The 15,392-nt window shown below is 40.5% G+C and overlaps 1 protein-coding gene across 1 annotated transcript in view; it reads left to right on the forward strand.

The window, feature by feature from the left end:
- gbe1b (glucan (1,4-alpha-), branching enzyme 1b) overlaps nucleotides 1-15,392 on the forward strand; it is an 88,241-nt gene that overhangs the window by 4,376 nt on the left and 68,473 nt on the right. The window contains exons 2-4 of the mRNA XM_050060429.1: nucleotides 8,602-8,771; nucleotides 12,427-12,542; nucleotides 14,863-14,988. Of these exons, the coding sequence (XP_049916386.1) occupies nucleotides 8,602-8,771; nucleotides 12,427-12,542; nucleotides 14,863-14,988 (412 nt within the window). The remainder of the gene's footprint in view (nucleotides 1-8,601; nucleotides 8,772-12,426; nucleotides 12,543-14,862; nucleotides 14,989-15,392) is intronic.

A 15,392-nucleotide genomic window follows, 5' to 3' on the forward strand; every position in this document is an offset into this window, starting at 1 on the left:
CGAGACACCTCCACCTGGAGTAGTATCCAGCTGGGCTTTATCTAGAGCTAGCGAGATATATTTCGGCTGCGCGTTGGAAAGCAGAGTTAAATGGTAAACAAACATGGCACCACACCGGTAAGGTAAGACAACACGTTTACATGTCGTTTTCTATATGTTCTCTGACATTTATCCTAACGATATGAGGTGGTCTTTGTGGAAAAAAAGCTTGTTTAGTGGACTAACTTTGCACTTGAAGGTTGCCCGTTCACTTACGTTTTAACAGGTCTGACGCTACTATGCGCCCAAGCTGTATCTAGGCTAACAGCTAACATGCTAACTATTATTTTTATGTCACTAGTCACTTGAAACAAATTTAGGACGATAGGAGACAGGTTGAAATAAACCAAAATTTCCCTTTAAGATGTTCAGGAGGTTTTTACTGTGAGCCGTATAATTAACAGAGTTCTCTTCCTCTACTAAACAAACAGACCCGGTGATTAAACAAGTAAAAACACTGCACAAAGCAGGTACAGCTTGAAAATCAGTGTTTTTCTAATGCTTTTTGGCTTGGTGCAAAGGGGCTGCTAACTACAGTTGCCCATGTGAAAACGCAAATGGCCCTGTCTAGAGCCAGTGTTTTGTTTGTATGTTGTGGACAACTGGAGAAATATGGTGGTGCAATATGTCCTGGATGAGGACCCGCCCCCCATGTAGCCATAAATGGCTCATTCAAAGGTAACAAAAAAATTCTAACGTGATTAAACACTAAAAACAAAAACGCGTATTACTAAACTTATTATATTATATTCCATTTCTGCCAATATATCCCCCTTAATCTTAAACACTAGACCTTTTAATCTTTGCATGGGCAGCATTTATTTTCCCCTCACCTTGCTGGAGGGTCAACAGAGGTCTGAGGTTAGCAGGAAAGTTTAGCTTTCATCAATCAACTTCTCTGCAAATGTCCAGGTCCCTCTTTAGCCTCATTAATGCATTTAGTCAAAGCAGGACATTAATGGAATTATTTGAAAGTCACCTTGCCGCTGGGCCATATGGAAGCCCTATAGGTGAGCTGAGATCTAAACGAAAGAAACTTTTTCCTACTTTTGTTTCTCCCGGCTGTTGTAGACTGTCCTGACACCTCTGTGCCTCAGCTGTCACCATCAGTCATACACAATGCAACAGACCTTAACACTCACTCTAAATTTAGATGCCCGATTGTCTAACAGTGAGTGTATGAATAGGTTGCAAAGTTCAGCTGTTCGGTGGGGAGAATTTTTGGAAGTGGATTATAAACACAACCGGAAACTTAAAACTGTAACTGTATTTTAGTAGAGATATGACGTCAAAAAGAATGGGCCAACTGTAGGTGAAGGTGATCTATTTTTAGATTGCTGGCATCATTTTATGGTCTCCTTACTGTATCTGATCTGACTGTATCTAATACCAGTGTTATGAAAGTTTTAGTTCAGACTTTTTTTCTGACTGTATAAATAAACAGTTACAGACTCTGGGTCCCCCTGAAAACAGATGATGCCCTGCTTTCTCTCTTTCTCCCATCCTGTCTGGTAAATACAAAGCATTTTGTTTGAACAGTGAGAGGTCAGAACAATGCTTTTAACAGACTTAATTTCTGTGATTCATCTGCCTGTTGTAATTCACATTTACATTAATTTGTTTAATTTGTCACCCTGAAACTACAACACTTTCAAAAACTGTTCAAAAACAGTGATCTTAAAAGTCCTGTAGGACTTACTTTTGTTTGTCTACCCCTCGCCACCAACTCATTTGCATGTCAAAACCACATGGTTTGGAGAATCAAAATTATTATACACTATAGAAAACCCTTTTGTTAATAGTTTAGACTAAAGCCAACCTAAAGATTCTTTTGTCGAAAAGGAAGCAACAAGTTCCTTTTTCGCAGCAGTTAGAGTGGCATCCAAATGTATTGGCTGAAATTGACCATACTATATTCTGTGAACTTGTGCTGACCTCTGGAACTCTGAAAATTAAAAGTTTGTTGATACATGAAGTTTTACAGTGGATAAGAAAATGTGAGTTAGACTTTCAGCCATTGGTGATAGTAGTAATGCAACACCAACTTTACTTTATTTGCACCTAATGTCCAAAGTTTTAGAGTTTCTCCCCAACATTGTTATGTAATGAAGGGTAAACCCATCATGCGAAATGCATAGAAAGTTACAGCTTACAACAAAGAAACAATGCTGAAATTGTTAGATTTATTTTTTTAATTTGTTGAACTGCAAGACAAGACAAAGGAGTTTGTGGAATGTCTTATTAAGTCAAGATGTTGTATTTAAGCCAGTTTCACATGCGCCTATTAACAAAAGTTCTTAATGCAACCCATCCAGAAGTCAAGGAAAAACTCACCACAAAACAATACATATGATATAAACGAAATGAAATATTATATTTGGAGCACACTTAAAGAGAGATCCTCTTGCCACAGCATGTTGGATGAAACAGTACTACTGGTCTTCAACTGCGGGGGGCAGGCATGGAAAGAGGTTTGCTGTCCAACTTTTCTTCTTGGACTTTTTGTCTCCAGATCATCCACCCTGGACATCATGCTGCTCTGCTTCTTTTCCCGCTCCATCTCTGTCTCCTGTGGGGTTTGTTTGACCTCCCCTGTGGCCCTGAGGAGGGAGATCTTCTCCCCTCTGTTTCTGCAGATGATCGATCTTCTGCTGCACCTCACCGTGCTTCAGAGCTGAAGTCAAGTCTCTCCAGCTGTTTCTTTGCCTCATTTCTCTTATGCAGGAGAGTGTCCCCCAGCTGGTCTGCTATCTTGAGCATCCTCTGGGCCTCAGCTTTCACATCAATGAGATCTTTACTCACCCACCTTCTCCAGCACCTTCTGAACCCTGGCTTTGATTTCCACGAGAGCTTTCGCTAAGTGATTAGCTTTCTCTTCTGCCTTCTGAGCCTAGCTCTCCTCTTGTGGGAGATCTTTCTCCACAAGCCCCACTTTCAGTGCCTTTGTTGTCTCAACTCATGACTTTGGGACAAATAGGAAATTTGCACATCATATCAACATGATCCAATTTGCAGCCACCAAAAACTGCACAAGTAGTCTCCCTTACTCATTCTAAGGAATAAGGGTTAACTTGATAGTTTGAGAAGAAACAGTAATGCATCCGACACTGAGCTGAAGTGATTTGACAGGAGGTTGATGTCTGTCACTTGCAATTTAGCAGTGTGCAGTAACATCTGTAAGTTTAATATCTTGGTTGTGCCATATGATATTTTCTCCAGTATCTTTATAGATAAAGAACAGTTACCCAAACCAAGAGATAAGAAAGCCAGGACTGTAATCTGTGACTCACATCTATAATCTCCTGCTGCTCTATTACCACTGAATAGGAGACAGGACAAAACTCTTTTGTAATTTCTGGCTCCAGGGATTCATAGTGTCTCTCATCGTGTACTACCTGACAATGAGCAGGTAGTGTGTTTTTAATGAAACTGAAATATCGCTTTGTTCCATTGAGAAGTGGTGATCAGTTTCTCCTCTGTAATAAAATGCAGGCATGTATCATAACTGATCTTTTCATGTTGTGTATTTTAGAAATCTGCTATAACAACATTTTTATGTTAACAATGGGTCACATGACTCTGTGTGTGTGTTAGGAGTAGGTCATAGTGATGTACCCCTCAGATATACGGATTGTGTCAGCGTGTTTTTAAATCATTGTATTGGTTTCACGGCCCGCAACCTCACCATTGTGGTTCACTCTCACTGCTCTCATCAGTGTTGTTTGTAGCCACAGCAGGCAGCTATTTTCAGCAAAAAGCTCTGATAAACCCACTGTAGGCTTCCTGCCCAGCTCCAAATGGCAGACAGACACAGTTAGCGACAAGCTGGCGAACATAGTGGAGCATTTAGCAGCTAAAGAGCCAGATATTTCCTTTAGGAGCTGGCGGAGCGCAAACAGAGGTAAAAGGGGAGTGAATTTTGGACTTGCATTAGTCAGGTGGACAAATTCAAATAAATGATAATTCAAATTAACAACTGCTTGCTAACAACTACCTCATATTAGCTGCGTTTACATCTTCCATCCAAGTGGCCAAAAAAACATTGATGCAGTTTTAAGTATGTATTATTAATAGAGAACAGCAAGAACTAATGTATTATAATACACTTTTAACTGTTACATTCAACATGCGTCCAACACTCTCCATACCACAGTTCTTAAATGGCAACTTTCCCTGACCAGTGTAACACTTAAATGAATCTTTCATGTGTTGAACTTGCAATTGGGAAATAAAAGCTATTGAAGAGCTGCATTGTGTCAGGCGCAATTGATTCTCACATTGAGATTCAAGGCTCTCATGATATTTTACTGACAGACTTAACACTTTGAAAAATATTTCTATAATCTTAAAGCCCCTATGTATCAGATTTCTGTCTGAGGTGATATTGTGGTATTATCAATAAAGGTACTGAGACTAACAGCTTTGCAACCCAAACAAAGACTCATGCCAGCAGAGTAACTGTAAAGGTGGCATTATCCCATAAAACTCTTCTACATATTGGCTTCAAGTCGTTGCCAACATTGATACAGTAGAGTAGCAGCAAATTACCATCAAACTTAGATCAATCAATTATTTTACTTCTGTATTACATTTGGGCCACATATAAAGCCAGTTTATACCTGGTATTAACATGCGTCTTAAATGATCTCATCACAAGTGGACAGTGCTAAATACAAGTGTAAACAATCACCAAGACGCATTGTGATCTGGTCACTTAAAATACCTGCAAAGATGGTCTGAGATGCATTTGACCATATATCTTTGTAGTGTAAACACCACTGTGTCCTGATGCGTCCCCAACAAGGACGGGTGGTTGTTTTGGTGACAGAGTACTAACACGTTGTGTGACCGCCATCATTTTGCCATTTTTACTAGCGAGCAGCTAGAGTAAGTGTGGATGTAATAACTGTGCACAGAGGTCTTTAACCTTTTAGCATAAGTGACACAGGCAGTAACAAAATCTAAACCCAAGTGGTCAGCTGGGGACACATGATGGACACAGGTGTTGATGGCGATATGTTTTGGCTGTTCACTTGTGTTCAGATTGCCAAAACGCATATTTATTAGGGATGCACCGATCCAATATCTGGATCAAATATCTGCCCCGATATCATCAAAATAGATGGATCGGGTATCGGAAAATGCAACCTATACCTGAGGCGATCCTTTCCCTTTAAATCTATTGCGACGCGAGCTACGTCATACGTCATGGAGCGAAGGAGAGAATCTGCTGTGTGGAGGTATTTCACACTATTTCAACTGTTGAAAAATAATTCCCGACAGTGGAAGAGGGTGGGAGTGGATGAACCCGGTTAAAGAGTACCCACNATACGTCATGGAGCGAAGGAGAGAATCTGCTGTGTGGAGGTATTTCACACTATTTCAACTGCTGTGAGCCGGTGACTGTTGAAAAATAATTCCCGACAGTGGAAGAGGGTGGGAGTGGATGAACCCGGTTAAAGAGTACCCACCCCGACGGGATGCTCTAAAACTAAAGCAAGCGCGCCCACAAGGAGGCAGGGATCATTTAATTGGTCAACAGTAAACCTGGCATTCTATTGGTTGGGGGATTTTGACAGGGCTGTTAGACAAAAAAATCCAAGTGCAGGGCAAATATCTGAGAGCAGAAATTCCGCGAGCGCACAGAAACAGTTTGAGCGCGAGGAGAAAAGCCAAAGCTCGAGCAGGAAATCTGCGAGCAGCATGGTATCTGAGTGCGAGCACACAGTTTGAGCAGAAACAGAGTAGATCCAAGCGCAAGCAGAGGATATTTGAGTGCGAGGGCAGGGTTTTTGAACGTGAAATCAATAAATAATGCTCTCAAACTGATAGACCACTCTCTTGAATAAAGATAGGGATAAAGCTCCATAGGTATCAGCTGATACTCAAAGCCACAGCATCGGGATCAGTATTGAAACGGAAAAAGCTGGATTGGTGCATCTCTGATATTAATACCACATATAAGCAGGCTCTGCGATTGTTTTTAAGAAGCGTCTTTCTAAAATGCTTGTATTTTGATCTTTTTTGTCATCTTTTCTGGATTGCGTAAACATATACATCCGTTAGGTTTGATCAAGGTTGCAAAATTGTATTAACAGCCTTCATAGTATCTCATAATCTACAAAGAAATGTGATGGCTTTATCTTAACACAGGAAGACAACAGCAATGAGCTGAGTTCCAGTTCTAACGCTGACTTGCCTTAATTAGGAATTCAGGGCCAGTGCTGGAGAAAAAAGCTTGCCATATGTGATGAAATGGTCACATACTCTGAGACTCTGCTCTTTGCAGCTTGATGGGAGACTCCTTTATGGCCAAATGCTGCCTATGGATACCAAGTGCAGTCCTAGGCTAGATATTGTTGTAAACTGTAGAAAAACTGTGGGAAAGGTAGAGAAATGTGGTACCAGTGCCAGCATGGAGGAGAGGAAGAGTGACAACTTCATCAAATTAAAACTTGGAGACAAGGGCACCGAGGACAGCATGGGCACTCACAGACACTTTCTGTCTGATAATCAATAACAGGGAAATAAATCAAAGTTTTGATTTTGCCTGTAGCTTCAACTCTGTTAATGACTTGCTGAAATGAATTGTTTCTTTACAGACACAATTCATTTGTGATGTGTGGTCTCATCTCGCCTCCTTGCTGCAATCTCAAGTGGAAACAGACACAAGAGATGTGCGGTGAATGCTGCATCCATACAGAATTCTGGCTCACTATTCCCACTGGTCCAGCCTTCTGGAACTCATTTGTTATAATCAAAGGCATGACTTTCATGCCTGTTAATATTGTGGCAGTCGAGCTCTGCCCTTATGTGAATCCACCCTTTGTCCTTCCTTTCAGCATATTCTTGAAATGGTGACAAAGTGGCAAAGGAGGCATGTGGCATCATTGGTTGGACTTTAAAGGTTTACATTTGGCAAGTACTGTCTGTATCCACTATGCCCAACACAGGGAGCAGCTGCTGAGAAATCGCGCTGTTACTTCAGCCCATCATCACTAGCCCCAGGGCATTCACAGGCCAGTCTGAGCTTGGCTTCAGGGCTATAGGGGAGAGAGTGCACTTAACTCAGCTGGCTGAAAGAGGCTTTCTGTACCGGGGGGAATCTGATATGGACACCAGCTGGCTGCAGGAACTTAAGTGAGATAAATTGCAAAGTAGTTAGTCTATCCTTCCCAGTTGAAGGTAACAGACAGAGGTTTATCTCTCAGGATATGCCTGTAGTCACACATTCTTGAGGGGATGAGGCAGGTTTGCATCCTGAGGTAGAACCTCAAAGAGATAACGTTAGCATGGAAACATTAAGATGCAGCTCTGTGCACTGCTACACTGCATGTGCTGCGATATTGTAGAAAAGTTGTAAATATGTTCAAACTAAGAAACTTTTTTCAGACACATGCATACAGCACACAAATACTAAACCAGTAAAATTCATCTCAATTTTTTTTTCTGGTTGATTTCCACATATTTATCTAAGACACAAATGTCATTTTACAGTGACTGACAAGTAAATTACTTAGTTTATCGGCAACTTGAAACATTAAAATGATTTATGCTTGTATTGTAGCTTGATTCACTGGCTTTAGAATGCCTGTTTCCATTCATCCTTATTCAAAAAGAGAATTATGGCTGATCATCAGTATTTCTTATGTCTGCCTTATAGGACAAATCCACTGTAGAATTTCAAACTTAAAAAAAAAAAAAAAAGCCAACCCATTAAATTTAGGACTGTTAATTACACAGAAATAGTGGAAATAATTAATTACTCAATGAAGTACTTTTTTGCTTGTGCCAGAATGACATATGAGTGTGACCAGTGATTTTGAAAATTGCTTTCACCACTAACTGTATTGTTATGAATAGTTGTTTTAATGGGTGATAAGTGATAACACTGACAGGGTACAATAGAGGGGCTGCTTTTTCCAGTAATGGTAGCATTAGTGGTAATTACTGATGAATATCTTCTTCCCCAGTAATTTTAATTTGATGACTAGTTGTGTGGGGATGTGTAGTGTGTGTATGTGTATGCACATGTCAACATCTTGTGTTGCCATGGTGAGTACTTACCAGAAGAAAAAAACCCAACGTCATAATAATTTACACTGTATTATCCTTCCTGTGGAGGGTAGTAGCTGTTGTTTATAGATGAAGATATGCTGTACCATGTTTTTTTCATGTAAAATTTTACTCTACATGAATATTTCATATTAATGATTAATTTTACAGTTAATGTGAGGTTTTGTCTCAACAACTGAATAAAATCCTCACATCCTGGACTCACTATATTTACACTGACATTCAGCAGTCACGCAGAGAGAAAGCTGGAGAAACTATTGCACAGTTATCTCAATTGCTGTTGTTATTTCGCTCTCCACCCACACGTAACAGCCAGACCTGAATGTAATTGATGTTCTTCAGGGGGTTGTCAAAAACAAATAACTGAAATCTATTCAACATCACTGACGATATATACCATTGTATGTATCCAGCAGTGTGTATCCACTGGTGGGTTTCCTATTGAATTCATATGGCTTTGTGTTTGTCCCCTGTTGTTTTTGAAAGGTATGAGCTGCTACAGAAGCAGCTTCTACAGCTGGAAGAGGCAGAAGGAGGTTTTGACCAGTTCACACGCAGCTACAAGACCTTCGGTGTGCAGCGACACCCTGACAACAGCCTGGTTTTCTTTGAGTGGGCTCCGGCTGCCGAGGCCCTCTTCCTCACTGGTGATTTCAGTAAGTAGCCTGAGGAGAACTGTCACCTCCTGAGCAACATGTCAGCAGTGGGATGTCCAGGTTGTTTCCCCAAAGCTTCCACTGAGTTTTACTGCTGCTCATGTATTATCTGCTCATGTATGTTCTGTGTTTAAAGGTGTTACAATTCATACCAAATTCACCCAATAAGAATGTGAACCCTCTGAAGTTAAAGCTGAAACTTGGTACTTTATAACCTCCATAGATACTGTTATTTTGCTCTCAGTTCATTTGTACAAAATGCTGAGTCTTTTTTTGATAGGAAATCTTCATTTGTTTTTAGCACAGCAGGCGTCCTCATTGGCTTTTAAAGAGGCATGCAGCAAAGCTGTTAGATGAAAGTATGTTTCATTCCCGTTGTATAATAGCAATCAATTTGCAATAATAAATAGGATTTCTAACAAGGAAATGACACTTTGATATAGAGTTATATACACTGTTGGGACCAAAAAGGAAAAAGAGATTTCAGTGCTAACAGGAAGGTTGCATATCTTCATGGTGTATTAAATAAGAAATTTGACATTTCTGCACCCTGGAACACAAAGGGGCCAAAAATTAAGAAAAAGCGGAGAGAACTGCGGTACAAGGGTATCAGCCCTTTTGATCAACCAACCTGGGAGTAGGAAATGTGGAAAATATTGATTACACAGGATAAACTTGCATACTGAAGGGGCTTCTTTTGAATGTGGGAGTGTTTGTTAATATTTTAGTAGCTGGTTATTTCATCATCGCCTGCAAAGTTGTTGAGTGAGTGCAACCTCTGTGTTTGCACTGAAATCTCTTTTCCCTCCGGTCCCAACTTTGAAAGTAATTTCAGGTTAATAGTCTTTTGAGTGTTATTCTCGGTTAATGTGTGCAGAGAGATTATTTATTTTTGTCATCATTAACAAGATTAAATGAGACTTGCTCTCATCTATCAAAAAGATATACAAGGTAATACCAGCTCTCAGTGTCATTTTCTTTCCTTTATCAAATATATGAATGCATCTATTGCACATGCCAGTAGTAATATATTACTCTCACCGGACAAACAAAAAATATAATAATAGGAAAAAATGAATAAGAAAAAGGACGGTGAAAGAATTGAGACACGTTCACATAACTCAGATTCCATTTGCCATGGCACCACTGCACAAACACTTAGCTCTGTGCTGCAGCCATTGTGAACTGACACCCTGCAGGTAACGATAAAGGAAAGCAAATGCTAATAGTAATACGCTCAGATTGATACTGTGTGCAAAACCGGAGATTTGTCAATTTGTTTATTGTCCTTACACATTTTTTGCGCTAGTTAGTTCTGTTGCTGCCATTCCCTCTTTCCATATTCTTTTCCCTTTTTAATTATCTTCCCAGGACCTTGGGCAGCAGCTCAATTCCAACATTCAATTCTGTGAGAGATTACATTTTGACACGGCTCAGTCATATTATTTGATTTCAATTTCATAGTAAATGTGGAAACAGCCCAGCAGCCCTAGTCATGAATATGGTGCAGGTTGGATGCATAATGCACTGGGTTTTTTTTGGGGGGGGTGGGGGGGGGTTTCAGAGGAGTTTAAGCAAAGGGGGATAAATAAATTGTGAAAAAATATGACTTGGCCTGCCTGTGAAAAGTGCTGGTGTTGTGCCCGGTCACTTCTGGAGCATTTCCTGTGATTCATTTTCTATCCTGCCCTTGTTTTTGCTCATGAATAGCAAGCAGATATGGATTACTGAATAAAAACGACATCCTAAATTGACATGCCAAGGTGGCTGCTTTATAATAAATGTTTTGTGTCCTAATATATTCCTGTCAGTCAATGACAATTGGTAATGTGGTATCAGCAGGTTATGAATGTAACGCCTCTCTGTTGTTCCCTCAGAGATATAATTCAATAAGCAGTGAAGTGGCATTTTATCAGTTTTTCTTTTAGATGACTGAGTCTGCTGCTTTACTCACTGTTGCAAAAGTCACAGGATACAGACGAGCAGTGCAGAGTACAAAAACAAGACAGAATTATGCAAGAGGGTTTAGATTAGAACAGGAGGATGTTAAATAGAGCTAAAGCCACAGAGGTGACTATCAGCCACAAGCTATCTTTAACCAGCCATGTCTCCTCGAAATGATGTTTATGTACAACTTATTTGAAACAGAAAATATGTTTTGAGGGAGACATAAAGCCGAGCAGACTCTGTTTTCTATTACCTTAATAAGGTAATGTTGGTAATTAACATACGTGGCAAGAAGTGTTGCTACTGAGCGTTTCAGCAAATCATTTACAGACAATGTGTTTCAGTTGTTTTCTGCCAGAACAGACAATTTTGCAATAGCTTCAACTTGTTCTGACAACAGAATTATTTTCTTATTGCCTTCTTAATTAACATTCAACTAAAATCACAGTCTTTGCCTAAACTTAACAAAAGTACATTTGTTGCCTAAACCTAAGATAAGAGTCTGGATGCAAACCGGGATTCTGGTGTCAAGGTCCTGCACTTCCTTGTGAAGCCTGAATTGTGTTGCCACAACAGCATTATTAATAAGGCAGTTAAGTAACATACCAACACAATTACAGAGGTTGTTTTAGAACAACACAAGCTGCTGTAAGAAAGAATGCAACTTTTTATTTGCAACCAGAAATAATTAAAAACCCTGTGGTTGGATTTTAAAATTTCTGACTATATTATATAATATATTTCTGACTTCTACAAACAAAATGTTATGTAATCAAAATAATTTATAAGAAGGTATGATCGCATACAATTTCCACACATACGGGGTATACAAAAATATCATTACACTTGAGCATCACAATATTAGTGTTATGATACTGTATTGATTCTCTAAAACACTATCAAATGTAATCAGTAATTTACTTGCAAAGATTCGCTGTGGTGGCACATTTTGTTTAAAGCTCTGACCACTGGATCCTTTAGTGTTGTAATCTATCTTCAGCCATTTGATTCCTCCACTGTAACATCACAACATATTGTTAGCATAAACATAAACAGTCTATGCAAAGAACACAGGCTTGTGATACAGGCATAAAGGGCTCACCACTAGTGTTGACAGTTTTCCTGAAATTTGATTTCTAAAAAATCACAATAAATGGCAATATATTAAATTGTGATTTGTATTGTATCAGCAGGTTCTTGCCAATACACAACCCAAATGTACAGGCTTAAAAAAAAATAAATAAATAATGTGTTAATCTCAGTATTCTGCCAGCCAATACAGCACAGGTGTAGTAGTGATATGAGCCTTGTTTTGGTCAGCATTGTACGTTAAAACGGTGCCAGACTAATTTGCACATTGGCATTACAAAATACAGACAGGAGGTAGTTGTTTTCAACCTGGGGGTCAAGACCTCACATGGATCACAAGATAGGTTCGCAAGGTGATAAACAGGATAGAAAAAAAAACATATTTCTGCCACACTAATTATGTGTTTTTTCAGACTTTTCTCTAATCTGTAATTTGTGATCGCTTGATAGCAAAAGGACAAGAGAGATTCATGTACTGACATGCGCTGCTCTGTCATAGGCATCTGTGATCATATGGCGTTCTTTGATCAGTATGCAGCTAATCATAGTTGATGTTTGGCTCTGTGTCATAAACCAATTAATTTGATGTGATTAAATCCTCTCTGTGTTTCCCCTATAGATGGCTGGGACAAATTCACCCACCCCTACACCAAGAAAGAATTTGGCAAGTGGGAACTGATTCTACCGCCCAAGCATGACAAGTCTCCAGCTGTGGATCATCAAACCAAACTCAAGGTAGAGAACAAAACATCTTCATGCTTATTTTCACGCCCTCAGTGTGTGTCATCTTGCCACGGTGGTATGGTGACTTGTAACTGTAATGTGCGAGGGAGATTCCCTGTCATGTGTGGCGTCTTATGAACCAAGTGAAAACCTGGCGTGTCGCCGTCAACAACATGTCATACTCACAGCGCGCAGAAGGGAGATTACTGTATGTACACAATCTGCACAGTGGAGGGTAGATACACCTGAGGAGCCCAACTGATGGCTTTTATTTCAGCTCCTGTCTGCGGCAGGTGTCCCTCAGGACATTGCGTCGTGTTTGTCTGTGCAAAACACACCCAGCAGTGGGTGTACATGATTGGTTTTTAGCTCTAGTAAATAATTCATCAGGGTTAAATGCAAAAGACGCACCTCCCATTATGCATTGTCTCCCAAGCAAGCAGCGAGGATGAGAAATAATCCTGAAATGAGATGCCAGGCGTGGAATGGATGGCATCGTGGCGCCACTCTCCTTGGGACCGGGTCATCGTTGGCACACTCCTGCACCCTGGACAGGCTGCCCGGCTCCCATTGTCAGCGGAGGTCAGTCTAAGGACGATAAGAAGCAGATGGAAAAGCTGGCACCTGGCCTTTCCTTGTGCACCCCTGCTGCCTATGAATGGCTGTCTTGCTGTGAGCTCCACTTTAGAATTAGTTCCACAGCACTCCCTCGTGGAAGCACAAGCCTAGCTCCAATCACTCTCATGTAGAGCAGCTTGCCCTTCTATCCCCTTTGTTCAGGGCCCAATTTGTCTCCATAAACAAGCAGTGTCCTTTTGTGGGTACAGTATTTACAATGAGCTCTTTATGTTGAGAGGATGCAAGACTTTAGAGAAATGAGCCGAGGTGTTATCTAAGCGATCAAGCGCCCACTTGTTTTTATCCACACCTAACTTCTCGCATATTGCCTGGCTCCTAGTTGTTTTTCCTGTTCATGCGCCCCCTCAGCCTGCCCAACAGTCTGATTTTTCTTTAATATTCCTAATGCTGGCCAATTTGTCTGAAGGACCACCGCTCTGTCAGGCTGTATGCCAGTCCATTTATCCAACTATCTTTTCCTAATCCTATAAACTGTGAAGCATGTCATAAGGGGAGCCAGGCAGCTAACCCCCAGGTGGCCTGGCCATAATGAAAAAACCCCAGAGGGGGGTCTGGCCAACGGCTCGCAGGCAGGTGGCATTTGAACAGTCATTACTTCACAACAGTAGCCAGAATTAGTTGGGTTCTAATGCCTGTTTCTGCAGGGGACAAAACAGGGTGAACACATACTGTGGGTAACACTACAGGATCGATTTTCTTGGTGGGTTTTTCCAACTCACACGCTGGCTTTCTCCTTTCTTATTTGACTGATGGAGGCAAAGTAACTTTTCAGTTAGATTTCCAAACTATACTTATTTGACCCCCTTCCAATCCTGAATTGCAGACATAATAGATGAAAGGCAAAGGATAATGATTTAGATTTCCTATTTTTCTAAATTGCTCCCTGGCTCAAATCCCCTCTCAAGACAAGCCAGCGAGTGGCTGTGTTAAAATCAACAGAGGAGTTGCACCCCTTTACAAAAATAAAACACAGCATAATTACCATTGAATCCAGATTCACCACAACAAGTATTCTGGTCAATACTGTAGCGTTTTGTCCTCCACAGCATATTATGTCTTCAGTGCTTCCTTGGAGCACAGTATAATGGATTTAAAGCTGTGAGTTTTGCATTGGAGAGCGGGGAGCTGCTTTCTGGAAGGGGGGTGGTTTTCATGTTGACACATTGAAAAATGTTTGGTTTATTGGTTGAACAATCTGCACCATCTTTTCTGTGTAATGGATGGGGAGTAACTGCACAGTTTTTATGATGTAAGCATTTCATGGCTGGAAGATGTTAATAAATGCTGACTTTAAAATTGCATACGTGCAGGGACAGAAACACGCAGGAGCCACAGAAGACCTGGAAGCCTCTGTTGATTTGTGGCCAGGCCTCTTACACATGAGGATTGTTATACCTGGTTAATTCTGTTCCTTTTTTGCAGTGATGTTTTCATTCTTGCAGCATTTTTTCCACTTTTATTTTCATTACCATTATCCTTTATTCCTCCTTCCTGTAGGTTTTTAATTGAGACTTCCAGTTTCCAGTAGTGTGTATCGTGTGGTCCATATCCTGTCTGCTTATTAGACAATGTGTGTTTCTCCTTCCTCTCAGCTGATGTAAAGTGCTTGTCCTGTCTTTTGAATGCCCTCTCTGTATGTCATTGTTTAAGTGCCCTTGCAATAACATAACACTCGTTTATCTATTGTTCCCAGGTGGTAGTTCACACCAAGGAGGGTGAACGGCTGTACCGGATCTCACCCTGGGCAAAGTATGTGACCAGGGAGGAGAAGTCTGTCATCTATGACTGGGTTCACTGGGACCCCCCTCAGCCCTACGTTGTAAGTTATTATTTTATTATGTTTTATTTCAATATTGTATTCCAAAACTGGTAAAAAATGGTCAAAAAATAATAATAATTCCAAAATCTTGGTGAAAATTGTATATGAACCACACTTGTGTTGTTCAATCATTCATTCATTTTTTTTCATTTTTTGTCATTGGAAACATTTTCTGAGCTGCCAGCATTACAAGAGGGCCTTGTTTAATGTAAACAGTGATGCCCTGTGTCTTTATGTGGCAGCCATTCTCGGAACCAATTGGCTGTATTCGGCGTCTGACTTCCAGCAGACAGCGATACAGCCTCTGGGGGCAGACCCCCGATTTTTTGGCATTCCAGTTTGATGAGTTTGATGTGGGCGGAGGAGGCGAATTTCCGTTTCCGACTTCCGTTTATATATAAGTA

Source organism: Epinephelus moara, chromosome 2, assembly GCF_006386435.1.
Source record: "Epinephelus moara isolate mb chromosome 2, YSFRI_EMoa_1.0, whole genome shotgun sequence".
NCBI classification, from domain to species: domain Eukaryota; kingdom Metazoa; phylum Chordata; class Actinopteri; order Perciformes; family Serranidae; genus Epinephelus; species Epinephelus moara.